General features: G+C 43.1%; 1 protein-coding gene across 1 annotated transcript; it reads right to left on the reverse strand.

The window, feature by feature from the left end:
- Positions 1-2,764: 2,764 nt before the first annotated feature.
- On the reverse strand, positions 2,765-21,002 carry LOC146059855 (uncharacterized). Its single transcript, XM_083172453.1, has 5 exons — positions 20,041-21,002; positions 15,976-16,077; positions 11,095-11,211; positions 9,969-10,036; positions 2,765-3,106 (listed from the first exon to the last, which is right to left on the reverse strand). Exons 2-5 carry the CDS (start codon positions 15,998-16,000, stop codon positions 2,966-2,968), a joined length of 351 nt encoding a protein of 116 aa, XP_083028579.1. The 5' UTR covers positions 16,001-16,077; positions 20,041-21,002; the 3' UTR covers positions 2,765-2,965.
- Between the last annotated feature and the right edge of the window lie 3,545 nt (positions 21,003-24,547).

Here is a 24,547-nt window from a genome sequence, read left to right on the forward strand (position 1 = left end):
CAGCTCATGGCCATGCAGGCACCCCAAGAAGAAGCTGACAGGACAGTCAGATGCCGGTCCCGCTCCTGCCAGCCTTCTCCGCTCCGCCTGTTGGGATGAGCAAGCTGCCTCCTTGCACTGTGCTGCAGCAGCAGCCCCAGGCTGAGACGGACACCGACGGTGTGTAATCGCGCAGTGGAGGGAGAGGGAGGTTGGCGCTGGCCCCCGGCGGCTGTGCGTGAGGTCACATAAGAGTGCACAGGGTGTGGTGGGGACCATGTTGTTATGCTTATCAGCGTGCAGGACGGAATTGTGCTGTATAATATAGCGGGTATGAGTAGTAAAACTGCGGCCCAGCAGCACGACTCGGGCCCCCGTGGATGCTCATCAATTTCTGTGGGTTTTCAAGCCCTTGAGCACCCACAGAACCGGCACCTACTGTATGCTTATTACTCACTGACACATTTTAAAAGATCCACAGGTGGAGCTAATTACTTTACTTGATTCTGTGAGACCAGCAAAGCATTCACTGTGAGGAGTTCTGAGGACCGACTTTGAGAACCTGTGCACTAGGATATATTTTATGGATAGGGTTTAGGTAGATGAATACTCATTGGAATGATTCTCGTCACATGTATGCATTAAAAAAAAAAAATTCCTATACTGCTTAGCAATTACACAGGTCTACAATGAGAATGCTTTTTAACAAATGTATGTGATACTTATAGATTTTTAGCTTCTGAACATGAAAATGACCCTCAATTTTTATTCAAAACCTGTATTTATAAATAAGTCATTTTTTCATATTCATTAAAGTAATAAATGTATTCTGCCTATATTTATTATAAAACATGGTCTTAAATGAATTCAGTCGGTAGTATAGTACGCTGCAATTTAGTTCTTATAATAAAACTTCCCCGCTGCAGCCTCAAGCAATGCACCAATGCATTTAGTAAGAAAGCAAGTTTTAATGCATACATTTTCATCTGTGCCTTTCGAATAGTTGAAGATGGTGTTGAGACAATGTAAAAAGATAATGCAGATGTCTTTTGTTATATTTGTGTAAAAATATACTATATAAACAAAGAAGTAACAGGTGATTTCATAAAAAAGGCAGATTTTGCTTATTCCGGAAAAAAGATATTACACCAAGATGAAAAATCGGGAGCTTCCCGCAACTTCCGGGACAGTAGGAAAGTATGCACTGATACAAGACAATGCATCATGGACAATGATAAGTTATTTCAGACAAATGGCTAAGGCTACTGTACATATTCATTTATCTCACTTAGGGCCAGATGTATCAAGCTTTAAAAAGTGATTAAGTGGAGTGTGATAAACAGCCAGCCAATCAGCTGTTACCTGCCATTTTTCAAACCCAGCCTGTAAAATGGCAGATAGGAGCTGATTGGCTGGCTGGATATCACTCTCCACTTTTTTGAAGCTTGATATATCTGGCCCATAGTTTTAAGGGAAATAAAAAAAAATGTAGCTAAATGTAAATAAAATCTAATAAAATATACTTTATAACTTACTTGAGGTATATTAAACTACAATTGTAGAATCTAAGGGGTTATTGAAGCTATATTGTGTTTAGTGAAAGGATCTTAGAAATCACCTTTATATCTCTTTGCCCTGTATAACCATATACTGCCTGCAGCCTTCTCTATTTATGGTCATGAAACTCCTCAGCGGGTTTCAGAGAACAAGCTACATTGTAATAAGCAAAGGTCCTTGTTATTAAATCATAATATATCTCTGCTTTGTCCTCCCCTTACCCTCATTTCAGAGCAGGATATAACGGAGCAGTTGGAAATATAGATCTTCTATGCGGATTGATGCATAGCTTGCTTTGTGATGTTAGTCCTCTGTGCTTTGTATATTAATCAGTAATAATACAGTACTTCTCCTACAGATTGATACAGCGGTGTTACTACTGTACATTATTTGTCTGCTTATCACTGGCCAAAAGCATTTCAATCTATAGAATATATATATATATATATATATATATGTATATATATATATATATATATATATATACACACCATCTGTGAATGTTTGCCTGATTACACATTGTCCAATGTGATTTTATTGTGTACAGCTACAGCTTTCCAAATTCACGAAAAGATGATTAAAATATAGTAAGCAACTTTGTTCTAAGGCTTTAGTTTCCATAACAACTATGTTTCTTATATCTGGCATTTTATTGCACTGGTATTACAGTTATATTTCTGCTTAACCTAGAGCAGAGCATAGCAACTAATATTACAAAGCCCACTGTAACAGAATACAAGATTGTACTGTTTTTTCAACACTAGACTTCATTTTTGCGGTTATAATTACATTTAAAGTAGAAGAAATATTTATTGGAACAGATATAAAAATACATCTACCATTAGAAATGTATTGACAGTACACTATGAAATACTTAGGCGTCCGCATTCCTCGGTCTGTGTCAGAAATCTATTCAGTAAACTTTCGTCCAGTGATAGCGGAAATATCAGCGCTCCTACAGAGGTGGTCCTCCCTCCCTATCTCTACGCTGGGTAGGGCAGCGGTTATCAAGAGCATAGTATTTCCTAAGCTATCATACCTGCTTCAAATGATACCCTTGTCCCTCACCAGACATGATTGCTCCATAGTACAAAAGGTCTTCTCCAGATTCCTGTGGGCAGATAAAAAGCCTAAAGTGGCATACGCGAAACAACAACTCCCGAGATCCGAAGGAGGTCTTAATATACCCGACCCTGCAATGTTTAGCAGAGCAGTCTGCTTTAGATACATAACGGACTGGTTCTGGCAACAGTCCACGTTCACTAACCAAGCTATCGAAGAGGCTCTGTTTACCCCGTACTCCCCGGCAGCACTAATTCACTCCCCCAAAAACATGATCAGAGGCGATATATTGGATAATATTTTATTCAGGGACACATATAAAGCTTGGCATTACACGAATAAGGCATTGAGGCGATCCCCCCGGGTCTCAAGGCATATTACACTCTGGGGCAACCCAGGGTTCACCCCGGGATTGGACAACCCCCAATTCTTGGTCTGGAAGAAGGCAGGTCTGGCGGCGATCAGGGATGTGTATGATCCGGGAGGCTTCCTTAGGTCCTTTGCAGACCTGAAAGATAGGTTTGGTTTAACACAGAACCACTTCTTCATGTATTTGCAAGTAAGACACATGATCCAGTCCCTGCCTCCGGCTGGCCCGGGGGGAGGAGACAAGGATCCGATACACAACATCATGGTAATGGCCCACACTGGGACGTATAGGCTAAGGTACTATTACGCAGAGGCGAGGGTCAAGGAAGGGGAGAAGAAATGGCTTAGAATCATGACAGCTTGGAAATCAGATATACCTACGATCCCGAATTGTAAGACGGTCTTGAAGCACTGCCAACAGACTATGAAATACCTTGGCTCAGCGGCCCTCCAGGAAGTACACTGGAAGGTGCTGAATAGAGCATATGTGGCCCCGATACAAAGAGCACACATGCAACCTGGAGAACTTGACTCCTGTGTTAAGTGTGGACAGAGAAGGGCCACTCTGTTCCACAACCTTTGGCAGTGCAGCAAGGTCGCTACATACTGGAACAAGCTGTTTGCATTTATAAACTGCACTTTCCACCTGTCATTAACAAAAAACCCCACGGCCTGTTTATTGTTGGTAATGGGCGAATGGGATTGGGGGGGGGGGGAAAGAAAACGCTGTTACCAGTGATAACAACGATATTAGGCATAGCAAAGAAGTTAGTGATGAAACACTGGATAAAAAAATCGGCTCCATCCATATTGGAGACGAAGAGTACACTCTTAAACACCCTCTATATGGAGAGACAAGCCACAATACCAGACATTGAATCCGGGGTGATGAGATTCTCTAAAAAATGGGGGCCATACATAGAAACCTTGCCTAGTGACACCCAATCCCAAATATTACGCTTATACGAAAATACCTCGTGGTTCTTGGTCCGCCAACTGAACAACGCTTGATCCATTGGAAGAGATTCTAGTTTAAAGCAATCCTAATCATATAAAATCACATGTCATGGCCACCCCTGTGCCTCTCATGAAAGTTAGACATAGCTGTCCTATTACCTACCCTTCCCCATATCTTTCCCTTGTATTGTCTGTTTCTTTATACACATGTATATTTACAAATATTGTGTTTATGTGTTTCTGGAAAAATTGAAAAATTGGTCACCCTGCGCGGTGCGTTGATGTCAAACAAGGAATGTGTTATTGCCTTGACATAACCATGCATATTTGTGACCTTTACAATAAAACGTGTTTTAAAAAAAAAGAAATGTATTGACAGTTGATATGATCACGTGTCTTATAGTAATAAATCGTGGTTGACTATTTTTTAATATCTCAGAGTCTATGGGATATAAAAAGAAAACAAAACTTACTTGACATACAGTACTGTACATTGAGGATTAGCTAATGTCTCCTCCAATAGTGCAGTACAGAAGTGGTGTCTCCAGTTAGTTTGCTTTCAATTTAGGAATACATTAATGTATGACCCAAAGCAGATGTAATGTAAGACCACCAGCTGAACGACACATTTCTATGGCTGGTAGGTTACCATATTCTTGCAAATATACAGTATGTAACTGAGATATCTGCAATAATATTATCATGTAAAGGTGCCCACAGACGCATCGATCCCGGCATGCGTTCTGTGCTTAACTAGCACACATAGCATCGCATCGTATGCCTTGTGCATGCAATGTGCATGCGATGCTATGCGATAAAAAGCTAGTACAAAAAGTATGTGCAGCACATTCTTTTTGTACTGTGCGATGAGGTGCCGCAGGAGCGCGCACCCCATCGCATAGTATCGCACCGCCGGGATCGGTGCGTGTGTGGGCACCATTACTGAGATATCTGCAATAATATCATGTAACATGCCCTCTCTGGGAGAAGGCAGCCAGCTAGAGGAAGAAGGGGGCAGGGCCAGCGGATGTGCTGCAAAAAAGGCGGGACTTGAGGCAATCGAGTCATCATGGCCATATCCCGCTTTGCAATGCTGGTATTTCGGAGATTGCAGTCGGGTGGGGGCAAATGCACATTGTTAGGTCCCCGCGGACGCCCCGACCGAGGGTGAGTTGATGGAGGCTGGGGGGGGGGGGGATTGCAGGGGACTTGCCCACCTTCCCAGGGGGCCGGGAGGAGGAACCAATTTCCAGGAGCCTCTGGCCACTCCGGGAGGGTAGGCAAGCAACCCTGCCCTACAGGGAAGAGAAAAGTTAGCTTAATATGCTTTTAGGAGAATACCTAAAAATTCTAAACACAAATGTCCTTCTCAATTTTATTTATATAGAATGATAGTAAAAAAATTATTAGTTTAATTAGTTTAACATTGGATAAGAAAGCAAAGGACTGCACTTCTTATTTTAATATTGAAGATAACAAAACATTAAGGAATTCACAAATATTATTACTAGGTGATAGCACAGATGTGAAAGGACCAGGCATTATCGCCTTTTACTAGGTGATAGCGCAGATATGTGGTGACCCTGCATTGCCACTTGTTACTAGGTGATAGTGTGGATAAAAAAAAAACAATAGACCCCCAAAACAATTACACGTCTGCTTTGTGTTTAGCTTCAGTTTACACCATTTGAAATTGTACTGGAGTCTGAGATAAGGACCTCAGGGCTCTCATGCCCTTTACATTGGTTCCCATGGAAACATTGCTTATCCTGGCTTTGTTACAGTTGATTTTCTGACTTGTTTTTGCATCACTGAGGATTTAATAAAAATAATTGTTCAATTCTATAAGACAGAGCTTTGAGATAGTCGACATATTGTAGTGTTACACCGAATTTACCTTTTCAAATTTAGCCTATGTACATTTCCTGTCCTTGTATTATCACAATTAACAAAATATAATCCAGTATACCTCACAAAAAATATGGACCATGACCATCTACAGATAAATCTAATTTGGAGATATATTGTCATTGAGCAGATGGAACTTAAAAATAAGCTAAAAAATAAGTTGGAACTTAAATGTAGTTATTGTGTGAAGGTGATAATCATCAAAAAGCTGTGCTCATTATACCAGTAAGGCCCTATCTATTAATGATTTATTCAACCTCCATATACAGCAGAGGTGGGCACTGACATCTATTACTATGACAAGCGGCCCAACTGCAGCCGCTTGTCATTTAACTGGCACTTATGTTTTTGCATTACTACTGCTGCCGCCGCCGTCAATGTTCGACTGTGCCTGCCGCGCACAGCATTACTGGGAGCGTGGGATGGGACGCGGCAGCCTCCTCCCTGCCATTGGTTAGTGCGGCCACCGCATGACCTCATCCCAGCCCACACTCCCAGTAATACTGTTCTGGGCAGTTGCAGTTCGGTTTTAGCGGCCGAGTGACTCCCCCTGCAGCATGTCGGAGATCTGGACCCCTGCATCACCGCTCCACTCTCTGAAAACTGGGGCCTGCCATATGCCGCGGCCTCAGTTGCCGGGAAGCCGCGGATGTCAGCACGGCTCCATCCACCCTCCTGCTATGATACCTGTGTTATGCCTGCAGCCTGTCACCCCCCCAGAGTGGCAGTGAGTATTACTGTGTGCGGCGGCCTGTTTTTTTAATTACGCCCCTGCTCTGTAGCTCTGTATACCTATCAGTAATTCTGTGGCCTCGGTATTGGGAAGCCCTGGCTCTAGTCTAGTCTGCTGAATCTCCAGCCACCCTCCTGCAGTGCTTTAATTCTCCTGCCCCTATTGACCCCCTCAGTGCGGCAGTTTGCTAGGGAACCCTGCCCCTCCTCTATATAATTAGTACTGGGTGTGGCATTGCAGAGCAGGTTAACCCCATGGCAATGAGCATTTACCACTGGCAGATCATGTTTACCCCCTGGCAGAGCAGGTTAACCCCATAGAAACAAGCTTTTACCCCTGGCAGAGCATGTAACCCCATTGGCAATGAGCATATTAACCCCTGGCATCAAGCATGAAACCCATAGCAACAAGCATGTAGGTAAGCTAAATTTATGTGACATAATATGTAATTATGGCATGTGGTATGTAATAGGCATAATGTGTAATGAGCATTACAATGTTTGGTATAATGGGTAATGGACATTACGGCATGAGGTATATGTAATGGGCATTATGGCGCGTGTAAATTTATGGTGCGTGCCTTTGGCATGCACTGTCCCTATTTTTAGTTTGTCCTACATTTTCATCCTGGCTCCTAGATTTTAAAGAAATTTGTCGAGCCCTGGAGTAATGTGTAAGGGGCAAGTATAAAGGGGTCTACTATTATGTTGCATAATGTTTATAAGTAGTATATCATGTTTTACACTACACTCAAGGAGACCCCCCATTTATGTGACCAAACCCTCTTTTGCATGGCCACACCCACTTTTCCTGAGCTCGGCCCTCGAACATTTACTGGAAGTGTTGAAATTATTGCCCACCCCTGATCTACAGTATTCACTTCAGCCACTTTCAAACACCTTCTAATGCTAGCCTGCATCTAGAATAAGGGGTACTAAAGCTTCTTAAATTTAAAAGAGGTGCTGTTGCCAGGTTAACAATATAGTTAACGATATTGGGGCAGATGTATTGTGTGTAGTTTTTAGCCCACCATTCGCAGATGCTGCCATCGCCCCCTTCACAAGGCAACTTTGCCCGTATGGCTACAAATGGATGTTTTGCATAAACATTAATTCACAGCCTATGGGGCAACACCCACATCATTTGATGGTCGCCGACCATCGAATGATGTGGTGCGCACACACAAATCTAAGACACGCTCAGTGTCATGACCGAGGACTAGCCGGCAGCTGACATCCGGTGATGTCAGCTGCCCGCCCCCGACACCCACATCCCTAGGACATTACCATGGAAACACCCAGCGTTTTCATGGGACTACCCATGCCCACACTGCTGGGTTGGAGTGCCAGACGCACACTCTGTTCGCCATGGCTGCTTGCTCCTGGTACATGCGTAGAAATGCATATGCGCAGTAAGAAAACATTGTGCACCGCTGCGAATTCACAATGGTGCAAATGGAACTGAATAAGGTCCAATGTGTGTTTGTGGACTGAAACACAAAGGAAAGATCACCAAAGCTGGAAGGTGGCATAGAAGGGCAGACACATACACACAGAAAGGACAGCTAATACTAGGCCATTTTTCAATCACAGGATTGGCCTCCAGATGATGCAGAAAGGGATGGAATGCACATGTGGAATGGAGCATGGCTTTCCATGAAGCACCAGAATTGGGGATCCTCTTTAAAGTGCTTATAAACCAGCAGAGAGGAGCACAGAGTGTGGCAGGAGTAGCAATGATGCCCCATACCATAGTAGTAGTATAATTATTAATAATTATGCTGCGCAGGGGCTGCCCCAGAGTAAAGAGAATGGATGCATCTTTGAAAGTGTATTCGGCATGCCCTCAAACACATAAATACAAACCCATGTTCTTGCCTGATAGACATCATCTGCATGGCATGAATCACCGCCAGCGGTAGCCATTAATATTTATGAAGTTGCAACTTATCAGTTCAGCTAGATCCACCGATGTCACACTTTGGCTGTTATCCAATTAAAGGCTTTATTAACGTGGGTAATTGTCTTGCCAGGACCTATTCAATTAACACCGATGCTGGCGTTTTCATCACCCATGCCTTCATTTATCAGGGATTATGTTTTGCATGTCTCAGGCACTAAAACATAATCCCAGATAAGGATCTACTGGAGCTGCAAATACACATAATATTTGGGAGTTATCCCTGATCCCATATGTTTTCGTGTGATCGCGAATTCGTTTTCAGCAGTAAAAATGGCCTTTAATTGGATACTGCGATAACTATCATCAGCCATGTCATAAATTGCTATGCCACTCAGTTTACGTCTGCTGAAAATGCATCAGGGATAATTGGATACCCCTCTGTTTTCACCTCAGATGTCCCTATTTCCTAGTAATGTAACAGGTTTAATAATGCTGCTTCTGACTTCATTGTCTGCTACAGTATGTGCACCAGGATTCTATCAAGTAAACATCAAAGAAATAATATTTAACATTGTTATAACCGCTTCCAATTGATAAGGATACTTCTCTCACATTGCTTAAATCTATTTTTTCAATGTGGGCTCTTTTAAGTGAGCTAAAATTACAGGCTAGGCACCTGACACATTGCTTTTTGTATTTAATGGAGCCTTTACACAGCTAATGTTGTTCCTCGTGTTTTTGTGCTGTTAGAAAACACAGCTTTAGGAAGAAATTACTTAATCCCTATCTTCTGTCTCCACAATATAATTTATGTACACACTTAAGTGCAATCCGGAGCATACAATCTTTAGCGTGCGGTGATGTCTTCAGCAATTTTAAAATCCCCACTAGGGACCACCCACTGTTTCCCATCTAATTAAAGAGAGAATCAGCAGTTTCTGGAAATGGCTGCCAGTGCAGTACAGAACACACTGCCAGACGGCCTTTTAAGTAGCAGAGAGTTTTGTATTAATAACATACAGTACTTGACATATATTTTTCATGACTATCTTAAAAAGTAATTAGTATAGCTTAAAAAGTAATTAGTACACCAGAAGTGTGAGCTGCTCCAATAAAATTTGATATAAGGAACAAAACAGACCATTTTTATAGGTATAATATAGGCACATACACATCCTTAACCATTACTAGTGGTAGCAATTAAAAATGTTGCTTTGAAACAAAATGTGGTAAACCGTTTAATGAGCATACTATGAGAATAAAAGGGCAGATATAATAAGCTTCAAAAACGTATAAAATGGAGTGATAAACAGCTAGCCAATCAGCTCCTAACTGCCATATCACCAGCTGGGTTTTAAAAATGACAGGTAGGAGTTGGCTCTCCACTTTATCACTTTTTGAAGCTTGATACATCTAGCCCTCAATGTTTAAAAGAAAGTGGCAATACCTGGCAGAAATAGCTGGTACAGATGCAGAACCAGAGAAAAGCATGTATACCTACCAACATGGCCCATTCCATGAGGGACCAAATGCTCTGTTCCTGGACTTCCTCTTTAGAATCACCATCATCTGTGGCAAAACACCTTTATCATCAATGAACTAGTTCAACACAGGTGACAGGCACCATTAAGAAGAGGGGATCCCATGCAGACAGCATGCTGTTCCTCCTTCGCATGAGGCCCCTCCTTGGTTATAACGGCTTGTGCAAGTCTTGTTGCAACAACTCAACAGCTGCAGATGTACCTGTAGGAGGGGTCTCCAGTTGCCTAGACAACTTCTCTCCTTCAGCACAAGAATGGGGTGATGGTCTGATTGACTTGTTGGCTCCCTTCCCAGACATTAATCACCATTGTACACAAAGGTATGGCCACAGGTTGTACTGAGCCATTCCTTCCCACCTTTATTATCTGTATGTGAATGCCTTCATTTGCTGAATGCATATTACACAGATTGGGTACTAATCAAATGTATCAAAATGGAAGAAAGAGTGTAGGGGTGTGTGTATGTGTTTGGGGGGGGGGCTCTTAAAGTAATGCAGGTGGAGCAATAGACTTAATTTAAAGCCGTGTACACATGGCAGCGATAGGGGCTGATATCGCTGGGAATATGGTCGCTGGCGACCATATTGCCAGTGATGGGAGTGTGCCCCGGCGATAAATCACCGGGTGCGCGCTCCCGTTTTCAGCCCCATTCTAATCGCTGGTCGCAGGAGCAAGCCGGCAGAGGTTTCTTTTCATCAGCGACCATCTCTGGTCGCCTATGGAAAGGGGACATTGAGCGATATATCGCTCGCTGATATATCGCCGGGCGATATATCACCCCGTGTGTACGCACCTTAAGGGTGTGATGATCATTCACTAATAGCTGAGAGTTTAAATGATCTTGTTAAAGGAATATGAGAAGATGGGGTTAATTATTGAATGCTGGGTGGAGGTTTAAGAATTGTCTGTGGAGTTGGAGTTTGGGTGTAGTATACTAAATGTGATTTTAATGTAATGCTGATTGCAGATAATGAGCCATAATTAGTAGATTTTGATGCTATTGGTTTAGCATTAGTACTGGTTGGGGGATTGGGAGAACTAGATTGTTCACTTATTGCTAGAAATGCCATTTTGCATGTACTGTACCTATTCTTTTTCCCAAAGCTCCATCTTTCTGGCATTGAATTACATTTTTGCATAATGTTTTCGTGAATAGAATAGCCTGTTGAGACAATCTGCAGGTATTTCCAGAACAGCCTGTGTCTGATAAGAGAAAGACCCAGTGATAACTAGGAAGGCTCAGAGTGAAAAAATACAAAACAAATAATATTTTAGAAAGGTTGCATTCAACTACAGCAGCTGTGTGCGCCCACCTGGGAGGCTTTTGATATTGTTTGAGAGACCAAGTTTTACTTGCATCCTATGGAACAGAATTACACAAGGAAAACATGCACAATAATCACATATGTGGGGCCTAGAACAAATCAAACATGTAAAAACCTGGTCACACATTATTTGTCAGAGGCACATATGGGGAGAGAAGTGGAGGCACACTTAGAGTGAGACAGAGGCACATATGGATGCAAAGGTGTATATAAGGAACACATCAAAAGGTGAGCAATGACATAATTGTGGAGAAAGGGAAATAAATAACTCTATATCCTTCCCACGCATAAGTACACAAAAGGCCCTTATTTTGGTTCAATCGCAAAGGCAAATTCCTTCTCAAATGGACAAAACCATTTACCTGACTCAACATCACCTACAGTCTGAACAACCTGGACACTGATCTCCACACTGAATTAAGTGCTGTCACACACTGCTCCTGTCTCACTTATACATTACCTATACTTCCTGTAGGCTCTCCACGCTTCCAGTATATCACCTTCTCACTACTCATTCTAGGCCACTGCAACCTCATTCTATATCACTACTCTGAACAACTTTACACAGAAATATGGCTCCTCGATCCAGTCCCATACCAGTCCTCGATGTCAGGTCTCACCCCCTCTCAACTTCCACACCTCTCACACGCACCCACAACCCACACAACCTAATTACTATATCTCACCTGTCCCCTCCCTTCCTTTCTCCTGTGCTCTCTGGAATGCTCAATCAGTCTGCAACAAGCTCCCAACTATCCACAACCTCTTTATCTCCCACTTTTTTAACTTTCTCGCCATCACTGAAACCTGGCTCTCCTCCTCTGACACTACCTCCCCTGCTGCCCTCTCTTATGGAGGCCTCTCCTTCACACACTCGGTCAGACCTGATGGCCGCCAGGGTGGAGGAGTGGGCATCCTCCTCTCCCCCAACTGCACCTTCTGCGCCATCCCACCTGAGCCCTCCCTCACATTCTCCACCTTTAAGGTACACACTATCCGCCTCTTCTACCCTATTCACCTCCTTGTGGCTGTAATCTACCGCCCCCCTGGCCCCTGCTCCCCTTTCCTTGATAACTTTGCTGCATGGCTTCCACACTTTCTTGCCTCTGACCTCCCCTCTATCATCCTCGGTGACTTTAACATTCCTATTGACATCAATAATGCTGCCTCCTCTAATCTGCTTGACCTTACCACCTCCTTTGGACTTTCTCAATGGACCTCCACCCCCACTCATAATCTCGGACACTCCCTTGACCTAGGCTTCACCCACCATTGTAATCTCTCTGATTTCTCTAATTCTTCCTTCCCACTCTCTGACCACAATCTGCTCTCTTTCACCCTCTCATCCTCCCCTCTCCCCTCATTGCCCAGACCCACAGTCACCAGACGTAACCTCAGGTCTCTTGACCCTACTGTCCTGTCTTCCCTGGAGACTTTCCTCTCTCCTCTTTCAACCATGACTTGTCCCAACCAGGCTGCCTCTTTCTATTACTCTTCTCTCACCTCGGCTCTGTAGCCCCCCCTCCACACTGTCCCCCTCCGCCGCTCTAAACCCCAACCCTGGCACAACAAAATAACACGATTCTTGCAAAAATGTGCACACTCTGTGAACACCTCTGGAGGAAATCTCACTCTTTGGCAGACTTCCTCCATTTCAAGTTTATTCTCTCCTCCTACAGCGCTGCTCTCTCCTCTGCCAAACAATCTTTCTTCAAATCTCTCATCTCTTCCCATTCCTCCAATCCCCGACGTCTCTTTGAAACTTTCAACACTCTACTTCGCCCTGCACCACCCCTCCTCCCTTCATCCCTCACTGCCCATGACTTTGCCTCCTTCTTCCTCTCTAAAATTGACATAATATGACATGATATCTCCTCCCATACCCCCTCTGCTGCCCACCCACCCCAATCATCCTCCCCTCCCAACTACCCCACTCTGTCATCCTTCTGCCCTACTACAGCTGAGGAAGTCCGCTCCCTCATCTCATCCTCTCCCCCCTCTACCTGTCCCTTGGACCCTCCTCAGTTCCCTCTCCCCCACTGGCTGCTCCCACCTTGCTCACCTCTTTAACCTATCTCTTTCTACTGGCATCTTTCCCTCACCCTTCAAACATGCTCTGGTCTCGCCTATTCTTAAAAAACAAAACCTGGACCCTTTATCTCCCACAAGCTACCGCCCTATCTCTCTTCTCCCATTTGCCTCTAAAATACTAGAATGGCTGGTTTACAGGCGTCTCACCAGCTACTTGTCTGACCACTCCATCCTTGATCCCCTTCAATCTGGCTTTCGCCCACTTCATTCCACTGAGACTGCCCTAGTGAAAGTCACCAATGACCTGCTGTCAGCCAAATCCAAGGGTCACTTCTCCCTGCTTATCCTTTTGGACCTATCTGCTGCCTTTGACACTGTGGATCACCCTCTCCTCCTCCACACACTCCAAAACATTGGCCTCTCACAGTCTTCAACTGGTTTTTCTCTTACATCTTCAACCATTCCTTCTCAGTCTCTGCCTCTACCTCACCACCTTCTATCCTTCCTGTCGGGGTCCCTCAGGGTTCAGTCCTTGGCCCCCTTCTGTTCTCTCTGTACACCTCCTCTCTGGGTGCACTCATTAACTCCTTTGGCTTCCAATATCACCTCTATGCGGATGACACCCAAATCTACCTCTCCTCTCCTGATCTGTCCCCAACTGTTTTCTCTCAAGTTTCCAACTGCCTCTCTGCCATCTCCACCTGGATGTCTGAGCGATTTCTGAAGCTGAATATGGACAAAACCGAACTTATTATCTTTCCCCCACCCAGAGCTATGCCCCCTACTAATATCTCTATCACTGTTAACAACACCATCATCTCCCCCCGTTCCCCAACTCCGCTGCCTGGGTGTCACTCTTGACTCCTCCCTCTCCTTTGCACCCCACATCCAAGCCCTGGCCCATTCTTGCCGGTTCCAGTTACGCAACATTGCTCGCATCAGGCCCTTTCTCTCACAGAGTGCAACTAAGCTGATCATCCACTCATTGGTCATCTCATGGCTCAACTACTGCAATGTTCTCCTCACCGGCCTCGCTCAATCCCAACTGGCTCCTCTCCAATCTGTCCTCAATGCTGCAGCCAGGCTTATCTTCCTCTCCCGCCACTCTAATTCTGCCACTCCCCTTCAACAAAATCTGCACTGGCTTCCAATCCCTACAGAATCCTCTTTAAACACCTCACACTCACATACAGGGCCATCTCTAATTCCATTGCTCCATATATCTCTAACCTCATCTCCATTCATACACTCTCCCGTCCTATACGGTCGGCTGACGACTGACATCTCTCCTCCACCCTGATCACTGCTTCCCATGCTAGAGTACAGGACTTTGCCCGTGCTGCACCCCTTCAGTGGAACGCACTCCCTCGCTCCATTAGACTCTCTCCGACCTTGCAAAGCTTCAAACAGGCACTGAAAACTCATTTATACATCAAAGCATACCCTTCCACTGCATAAACCAGCTGGTTCTCCGACCCCTTGCCTGTTTACATCCTGCTATCTAACCACAACCCACTCGCTTGCACCTCTTGTAATCTGTCTGTCTCCCCTTCCTACTAGATTGTAAACTCCTCCGAGTAGGGCCCTCTTCCCTCCTGTTGTCAAAGCCCTCTTCTCTTCACATTTCACTCACAGCTCTTTATTTGTACTGTATGTTTGTTATTTATTCAATGTTATGCCAAGCTTTGTCTCCCTGTATTGTTCCTTTGTACGGCGCTGCGAAACACTTGTGGCGCCTTATAAATACAATAATAATAATAATAATAATAATAATGTGCACTGCAGGTGGGGCAGATATAACTTCTGCAGAGAGAATTAGATTTGGGTGAGGTTTTAATTCAAAGTGAGATCTATATTGCAGCGTAAAAATATAGCAGCCAATATTTTCCCTGCACAGAAACAAAATAACCCACCCAAATATATAGCTCTCTGCACATGTTACATCTGCCCCCTGCAGTGCACATGGTTTTGTCCATTTGAGAAGGAATTTGCCTTTGCAAGTAAACCAGAATAAGGGCCAAAATTTGTAGCAAAAATGTGACAAAAAACTGACAGAGCAGGTAGGCTGTTAAGGAACAGCAGTAGACAGTGAGATAGCTACTGTGTTATTGTACTAACTGCACTGCTTCTTCCTGGACAGTCCAGTTACAGAAACAGGTCCCACCAATGAATGGGGCAGATGTATTAAGCCTGGAGAAGAGATAAACTGGAGATAAAGCACCAGCCAATGAACTGTGGGGTAGATTTATTAAGCTCGGTGACGTGATAAAGCGTCTGGTTTTTATCACCGGCCAATCAGCTCCACTTCACCGAGCTTAATAAATCTACGCCTGTGTTTGAAAATGACAGTTGGGAGTTTATTGGGTGCGGTGTTATCTCCACTTTATCTCTTCTCCAGGCTTAATACATCTGCTCCAGTGTGAGCTGAGAGAAGGGGAAGTAGATGGAGTGGTGGAATGATCACAGGGAAGTTCAACATCGTGCTGCCTTACTAAGGTAATAGGCATTGCATACTAGTGGTGACAATCGGTGGTCAAAGTCAGGCAACCATAGTCAGAAATGAGATCCAAAATAAATACAAACAAAGCCACCCATGACTTCCGGTACCCACCTTTTATGAAAAATCCATTAAGCATCAGCTGTAAACCATTAATAGTAGCCAAACATTGATGGAAAATCTTAGAGAGTACGTGTTGTCAGGGATGTGGGTCAGCTTAAATAAGGGGCAGAAAGAAAACTGCATGTTAATAAGTAAATTAATGGCTAGGAATGCCAATGACAGTGAGCCCCTTAAAATTGTACTCCCAGTACAGTAATGTTGGTGCCCTGCGCATAGCTAAACCTAGAATTACAATGGTAGCGTATTAGAGGGTCATAACACATTTGACTTAATGGATATCAGAACAGTGAATGAACACTGACAATAGAGTCCCAATAAACTGCTGCACTAACTGAACAGTATTTAGGACAGTCCAGTGCAGTTTTTGTAGGAATATAGAGAAAGGAGGATAAAAAGTTATTACGGCAGCAAATAAGGGGAATGTTGGGCATTGGGGCAGATGTGTAAAGCCTGGAAAATTGATAAAAAGGAAGGTGGCAACATAGCAGCTAATCAGCTGTGTTTGAAAATTGACAGTTGAGGGTTGATTGGCTGCAGCTTTATCACTGTCAAATTTATCACCGCTTTATCACTTTACCAGGCTTAATATATACACACACATACACAGTAAAATGTGTTTTAAATAATGTTGTGCTTGCACTACCTCCCCATCCTTTATCTTTTTTTTTTTTTACTACCATACATTCCCTTTTCCCAGCTTTCTAATATGTTCTTCTGTTAAACTTCTTTGCACTTGGTCTGGGGCTGGTTTCTGGCTGGCGGCATATTCCCGGCAGTTACTATACGGCTTAGAGACAGTGAGTGTCAGACGGATGTACGGGACTTCACTCATTAGGTCTCATCCACATGCAATAGCTGGGCAGGGTGCATTGCTCGAACCAGTACTATATGGTATGGATGTAGACTAAGCAAGGTAGGAAGAGCTAAGTGTGTGTTGTGTGATTTATAGTGTAAAAATAATGGTAATTACAGTTACTAGTTTTATAAAGAGGAATGGTCATTGCATATCAGACCTGACCGTTGTGCAGGTCTGATATGCAACTATAGGAAACGTTTGGTTGAGGTTATTGCTGTCAAAGGAGGGTCAACCAGTTATTAAATCCAAGGGTTCACATACTTTGTCCACCCTGCACTGTGAATGTTTACATGGTTTGTTCAATAAAAACATGAGAACATAATTATTGTGGTGTTAGTTTAAGCAGACTGTGTTTGTCTATTGTTGTGACAGATTAAGATCAGAACACATTTTATGACCAATTTATGCAGAAATCCAGGTAATTCCAAAGGGTTCACATACTTTTTCTTGAAACTGTTACAAACAGAGGGATGTTGTTAATTTATATACAGTAGCTCCTTTAAGATGGAATCCAGGAACCTCACAGTCAGAAAATAATGAATGAGTTGTAACTCACATTTCCAAAATGAGCAAGGCCGGATGTCAGACACGGAGCTCCCAGAGATCTCTGTAGTTGTACCAACAACATTAAGGAGCAGTGAAAGACCAAACAAAACAGTGTGGCAGAGCTGTGTCAGACACTGTGTGATGCTCCTGCATTCCATTTTAAGGGAACTACTGTATGCAAATGACAACATACCATCCTTGTGTTTTATACCATTCTCAGGTGTTCTCTTCCTCCATCTTACTTCCAGCTATAGCAGCCTAGGGGGCTAATTCCCAGGGATTATCAGTGTACCAGTAATTCCATCATTGATCTAGTCATACAGTGGCTACTGCATGTCCCTATGCTTAGTGGTATGAGCCAGTGGCGGGCCCCTTGTTCTGTATAGGTCTGGGACCAGAGTCCTGACAGTAAACCCTTGATGGTGGCACTGGTGATGGTCCCTTGCAGCTACAATTTAGATCAGCGGTTCACAACCTTTCTTCTCTCTTGTACCCAGTGATTAGGCTTTTCATTTATGAGTACACCCTGCTCTCAATTTAAAATATCCATAGTACTTGAGTGGCATGGAAGTGAGCGGTATGCGTATCCTTATATTTGTCCTTATATCAGGTCCCGCTGTATCTGGCCACTGACTGTGTACGGTCTCCGATATTCCTGCGAACACCAGTAGGATTATTGGGAAGCACTTGAAATCAGGGTGGTTGGAATCCCGGCCGCCAAAATCCCGGCACTTTGTGGGTGTCCACGACACCCATAGAGGGAGAATAAAAGAGTGTGCCGAGCGCAACGAGGCACCGTGCCCACTGCGTGGCGAGCGCAGCGCGCCCGCCCACAAGGGGCGGCGAGCCACGTCCCTCCCTTGTCAGGATTTAGGCGATCAGGATTCCGGCGTCGGGATTTTGACTGCCAGGATTTCAAACCAATCCCGGATTAATGTCCTTGCTTCGTTCACCCATGTCAGTGTGGGGCAGATGATCGCTGATGTCTGAGGGCAGCGGAGGCAGCTCCAGTGTATTGCTGGTTGGGCAAAGGCATGAGGAGATGCTGACGATGCTGCAGATGTAACCGGAAGTGCCGCAATGTGATCTGTCTCCATGGTAATGTGAGCCTACTTCTGCCATTGGGAGACTTCTTGGTCCGCTATTACCAATATTACATTCAAGTAACCCCAACTGGTCTGTAGTGCACAGATGTACTCGTTATCCACTGACACATTTTAAAAGGGGTTAAGGTCCACCAACTTTAGGTCAACAGGCATCAGGTCAACCACTGAACATAGACAGGCCTTTGGTCGACACAAGCATTAGGTCCACAATGAGAAGGATGACATGAGTTTAGCCACATATTTTTGTTGACACAGTCACCGCTGCGAGTACCACTGCAGTTGCTGAGGTGTATAGTAGGGCATGAAATACTGGCTGCCGGCATATGTTTACTAAAAAAAAAAAACAAGTGAAAAACATGTCGACCTTTTGACTGTCGACCTAATGCTTGTATCGACCTCCAGAACCCGTCGACTTTACCCATGTCAACCTATTAAAAAAATTCACAGGTGGCACTAATTGTTTCACTTGTGATTCCGAGTGTAGACCTGGAAAATGTGAACCGTTGCGGTACTTGATGACCGAGGTTGGGAACCACAGCTTTAAATAATCTCTGAAATGCTGAAGAAGCAAGGACAAATGGAGTGACACTTTATTTTTGCATGTGTTATTTAGGATTGGTGAATCCACATACTATATCAGTACACCTTGGGGGTTACAGGAGTAACACAAACAAGGTATCTAAAGGCGGAAAACTAAAACAACCACAAATCATTCCTGTTTACTGTATATTGGCTGACCCCAACTAAAGTTTAATATCCAACCTTTATGTCAAAAAGCAAAGTCAAAGACATTTGTATAATTACATTTTCAGGCTACGGTTTAATAAATCCTTAAAGCATTGTACTAACCTAAATAAATTTCCGTAAAAGGGTCATTATATCAAAATACTTTGTCACAATTAAAACGTGGTTACTAGAAACTACAGATGTAGCGGGATTCATCTTTGCAGGGGATGGTGATGGTGACGCCAGCCGCCATCCCCTGCCCCGCGCCATCTGTATGCCGGAAGGGGACGCGCTCGCACGAGGTGCGCGCGCGTCCCCTTCCGACGGTGCTGCCCTTGGTCGCCCGGTGCCCACACCGGGCGACCGCACCCCCCCCGCAGTGTCCTCGAGTCCCCCCCAGCCCCCTCGAGCGGGAGGCGGACAGTATTGCGTCCGCCTCGCCGCCCGGATACTGAGACGCGCGTGCGTGGGGGACGCACGCTCGTCTCATTCAGATGGAGTGCCGTGTTGCTGGCGGATCGCCAGCAACATGCTGCTGGCGGTTCGCCAGCAACAATAAGTCTGGCTCCATCTGTAGCAAAGCCCACTCGAAGCAAAAGCTCTGAATGCTAGCATGCTACCCTGTGATTGCCTCTGTGTTTCTGTATGTGTGAAACAGAAAGATGTAGTTTTACTTGTTGCCATGGCAGTGTTTCGGTTACACACGGATACTATAAGATCATAGCGGTCTCTCTTAAATTTTTTTATTAAGATTACACAATTAACAAAGATAATTGTTAATAAGAAATATTGATCTTAAAAACAATGAAGCTTTAAACTTACTTTTAGCAACCACATTGAAGTGACTACTATATTGATATCTGCAATCATTAAAAACACATAAGTGCCTTTGTAGATGGTAAATTCTGAACATAAGGGGTCAACCTGCATTTCTTTTCAATTTTGATGGATAAACTTCTCCTTGTGTATGACATCTTTCCTAAGGGAAGGGAGGAAGGGAACAGGTGCTTGAAAATAGAGCTGCTTAATCGGAGGCATATGGACAAAGCGAATCATGCGTACAGCTCTGATTTAGTTTAGAACAATCTGAAATCTCTTATGTTTTAGAACATTTACAAAAATATGTACGGAATGCTCTCCTTGGTAACACTTCAATAATCCCATTCTTTCTTCAGAATGCAGAGATTTCTTTCACATTGAATTATTGAATCCTGTTGCTTTACTTTTATACTGCATTGAAATATAGAAGCATGTAATACAAAATGTTATATTTCCAATTGAGGCTATAGAAATGTAAAGAGTATAATGTACTGTTGACACATAGGGATTTATTTACGAACATGGGAATTTTATTGAAGATGGGATGTTGGCCATAGAAACCAATCAGAATCTACTTATTATTTATTTAGCCCCCTTCTAGAAAATAGATACGATATGAATTACCTAAAAAGGTAATTAATTTGCCACTGGGATATTCAATTATACCCAATAGGCCTGCACGAGCCGCAGCTTAGTAGGGATTGATTTTCCCTGTAAACAGCCCAGTTTTCAGGCAAAAAACGATACTGAACAATATCTAGAATCTCCCTGCACTCATCTGGGGGTTGAACTGTCCGTTTTGTGGCTCCAAATCTATGGGACTCGAGACATATCTATTTACTCAAGCTTTTCACAAATATTCACTGTTCGGCTAGTTTTGTATTTCGTCCTTTAAAGGCAAATGTAAAGCACTATGAGTTCTACTAGGAGAAAAGTACTATATATTGATGTGTTTATACAACATAAATGCAAGATACCTCAAGATAGCTCATTCAAATATAAAAACAAATCCAAATACGGAATAATCCGTTATCAAAAATGCTTCTGGTCCAGAGCATTTTGGATAAGGGACACCCAGCCTGTAGAACAGTGGTTCTCAAACTCGATCCTCAGGAGGCCACAAAGTTCATGTTTTTCCAGGTCACACGACAGGTGCACTAATTACTCACGGACGCATTTTAAAAGATCCATAGGTGCAGCTAATTATTTCACTTGATTCTATGAGGACACCGGCAAAACCTGAATTGTGTGGTCTTCTGAAGACCGACTTTGGAGAACCTGTGCTGTAGAATATATGGCAGAAAATGGTATTATTAATATATCTGCTAGATATCAGGAAGAAGATGGTACACTTTTGAATCTATCATACGTTTCTGTGAATTAGCATTTAGAATGTATCCCATCACTAATTTCACCCCTGCTTGAGGAAGCTTTATCAAAGAGACTTCACAAAAATGGTCAGGATCAAAGTAATGTAGTAGTGCCCCACTCCGTTGTGTTCAGGTGGCAGGGCCGGCACAGGGCAGATATTCGCACTGCTTCATTCCATCTCAATCACACGGGACCTTTCAGAAGCATTATCAGAACACAATTACATCCAGAAACGTTGTTAATAATACCATAAAATTAACTAAACACAAACCAGATTTGGTTTGTCACATGCATGGGCCATTACCAATTTACCACAGTAGTCCAGACTTAAACTACAATAATCAGATGCTGCGTATAGTGCATTATGATGCCATATACTATCTGACAAGTGGTGCCAAAAATGCCTTACAGTAATGTGTACTTGTTTATAGTCTGTGGAACCAGGTTGTAATGCAGAGATGCGGTCGACAATTGAAAAATGCCGACATGCATAGGTCTACGTTGTCAAAATGTCGACGCGGATAATAGTTACATGGAAAAGATCGACAAGTTTTTCACATAAAAAAAAAAAAAAATGGTGGTTTTTCATACTTTGCTATCCAAGTGAGCATAGAGTGCGATTATAATTAGTGTGTCGAGCATAGCGAGCCAAGTGGGGGGATTCGGCACACTTGTATGTGTCCATGTCGTCACAGATACACAATAAACCATGAAACTCACGTTGACCTTTTCCAAGTCGACCTAATACATTTCGCCCCTTTTCATTTGTTGAACTTTTGACTGTTGATCAATAGCGGTCGACCGATTGACTGTTGACCATATGATCCATAGCCTTAAGCCAGGCATGTCCAAACTATGGCCCCCCAGCTGTTATGAAACTACAAATCCCAGCATGCCTTGCAATCGTTTTAGCATTCCCTAACAGCAAAATTGTGGCAAGGTATGATGGGACTTGTATCTTCACAACAGCTGGAGGGCCATAGTTTGGACATGCCTGCCCCAAGGTGTCTTTTTATCGTACTACCAACACCACAAACCAAACAACATCTTTAACCCCCATACCTGAATTATTGATGGCATTATGAGAACGTGGACTCCACTACTATAAATAAGTTGTAGGGATATATTTACTAAAAAGGTTGATTTTTATCACTTTCAAATGGATGAAAACTAATCCAAGCCGATGCTGTGCTTCCAGGGCTAAAACAACATTTAAAAAAAATAAATAAAATAAAATAAAAAAAAAATAGTTAAAATCACCTGTGACTACAGTATGTGTGCTATAGCACCTCTAAAGCACAACAATGATTTGAAGAATCTCTGAAATTAGATTTTTAGTAAATATACCCCATAGTTTCTCACGGCACAATTATTAACGTAAAAATCAGATATATACTCAAGTGTAATTTAAATATATTTTATTACATTAACATATTTTGAAATGCATAATAAAAATACATACATAGTAACTGTCAAAATACTATAACGTTGGTATTATATATAAATATATAAGTGCATGTACATACATTGTTTTAGCAATTACATAATATACGCGGTCTTTAAAGAAAAAAGAAAAAAAAAGTTTCTTTATATACCTGTTACATGTAGTCTTTGTGTGCTATAAAAGAGTTGGTAATACATTTCATTATGTCAGTGACACATGAATTAGCCACTATGGGCCTGATTCAGAGATAGATGGAAATGCAATGGTGCTTGCATGCGGTGTTGCATTTGTGTCCAATTATAATGATGGGCGTGGCAGGAGATGCATCAGTAGAAGAGATGCCTCCTGCATCTAGTTGCGCTCCCAGCACTGCGTCTGACATTTTAAGCTGGGTTCCAACATCACAACCGTAGGTCAGGATGTTGTACGTGGCTAGGTAGCTGAGCAAGCCTCAGCTTACTCAGCTGCCCAAGGGACATGCGGGCTGCGAGGCCAGACCCTGGACTCTCCTCTCCCACATACACCCCTGTTTCTGGGAACGTGGACCTACCCTTCTCCCTCCCCAGCCCCTCATTGCCGGAAACTACAGACGACATTGCAAGGCTGTTCTGCACATGGGCTTAATGGACCCTTGCACAGCCGCAGATTCTTGATCATTGAAAATCTGCATGCTTCAGTGGACCCGAGTCTCAGAACCAGGCCCTATATTTGGTTGTTCTTTTATAAAATGGTTTTCCAGAAGCAGGACTTAGGGGGGGTATTCAATCCCCGCCGCTATTTCTGATGGGGGAAATAGCGACGGGTGCCTATTCAATGCTGTCTTGACCGACAGGATTGAAGAGGTAGACCGATAGAACCGTTTTGCCGAGAACAGCCATGAACAGCTGGCTGGATCTCAACAACCCATAGCTGTTTACGTGGACATGCCCCCTTTTTGCATTGAATCCCATCTGGAGATTTGCGGTTGAGCAAAACGAAAAGGGCCAGGTCACGGCTGTTGGGACATAACCACAGTCGTGACCCGGGATTGAATACCCCCCTTAAGGTTAGAAACCATATTGTTGGGATGAAGCACATGGCCATGGTCCATTATTTATCAGGCAGTAGTTGTTGCACAATATGTATTTTTATTTAAACCCATTATAGAAAAGCAGCATGGGCTTTATTAACTTCTAGAAGCAAACTGAAAGGTTCCTAAACAAGTAATATATTAATGGAAAAATAACAAGCACATTAAGCATTAAAAGTAGAAGAAGAAAACAAGAAATTTCTATTATATATTAAATATGGTTGTATTAATAGATTTTTCATATTGGCATTAATAGAGTCACTTTCGACTAATTTAATTTGAACGTTTAATTAATACATTGGTGCTCAATTTTCAACATGCATTGATCTTAATAGTGCTCAAACTTCAACATATAGGAACTGTTTTTCAAAGTGTAGTTAGCAGTCATCAGACATTTCTGAAGATACTGACAGTGGAATTATTCTTGTGAAAACTTAAAACAGAAATTCTGAGAGAAGAAAATTCAGAATCAGAGTGGTCATTTCTGCAATGCATACAAAACATAGAAGACAAATAAAATGCGCACAAAGCCTGTCAATCATAGCAAACACTGGCGTAAAATAAAAACAACACACAAAATGTTAGAGCATTAGAGAAAGAAAAAAAAAGAAAAGAAACTAGAAGCC

The sequence above is a fragment of the Crinia signifera genome, chromosome 2 (genome assembly GCF_055691185.1).
Source record: "Crinia signifera chromosome 2, ASM5569118v1, whole genome shotgun sequence".
Taxonomy (NCBI): Eukaryota; Metazoa; Chordata; class Amphibia; order Anura; family Myobatrachidae; genus Crinia; species Crinia signifera.

Bases quoted from the DNA above. Each gene is read 5' to 3' on its own strand.
- LOC146059855 (XM_083172453.1), bottom strand. From the start codon at position 16,000: ATGCTTAATGGATTTTTCATAAAAG. The intron at 11,212-15,975 runs GTGGGTACCGGA...TTCTCTTATCAG, and splicing joins TAATGGATTTTTCATAAAAG to ACACAGGCTGTTCTGGAAAT. The intron at 10,037-11,094 runs GTACAGTACATG...GTTTTGCCACAG, and splicing joins AGCTTTGGGAAAAAGAATAG to ATGATGGTGATTCTAAAGAG.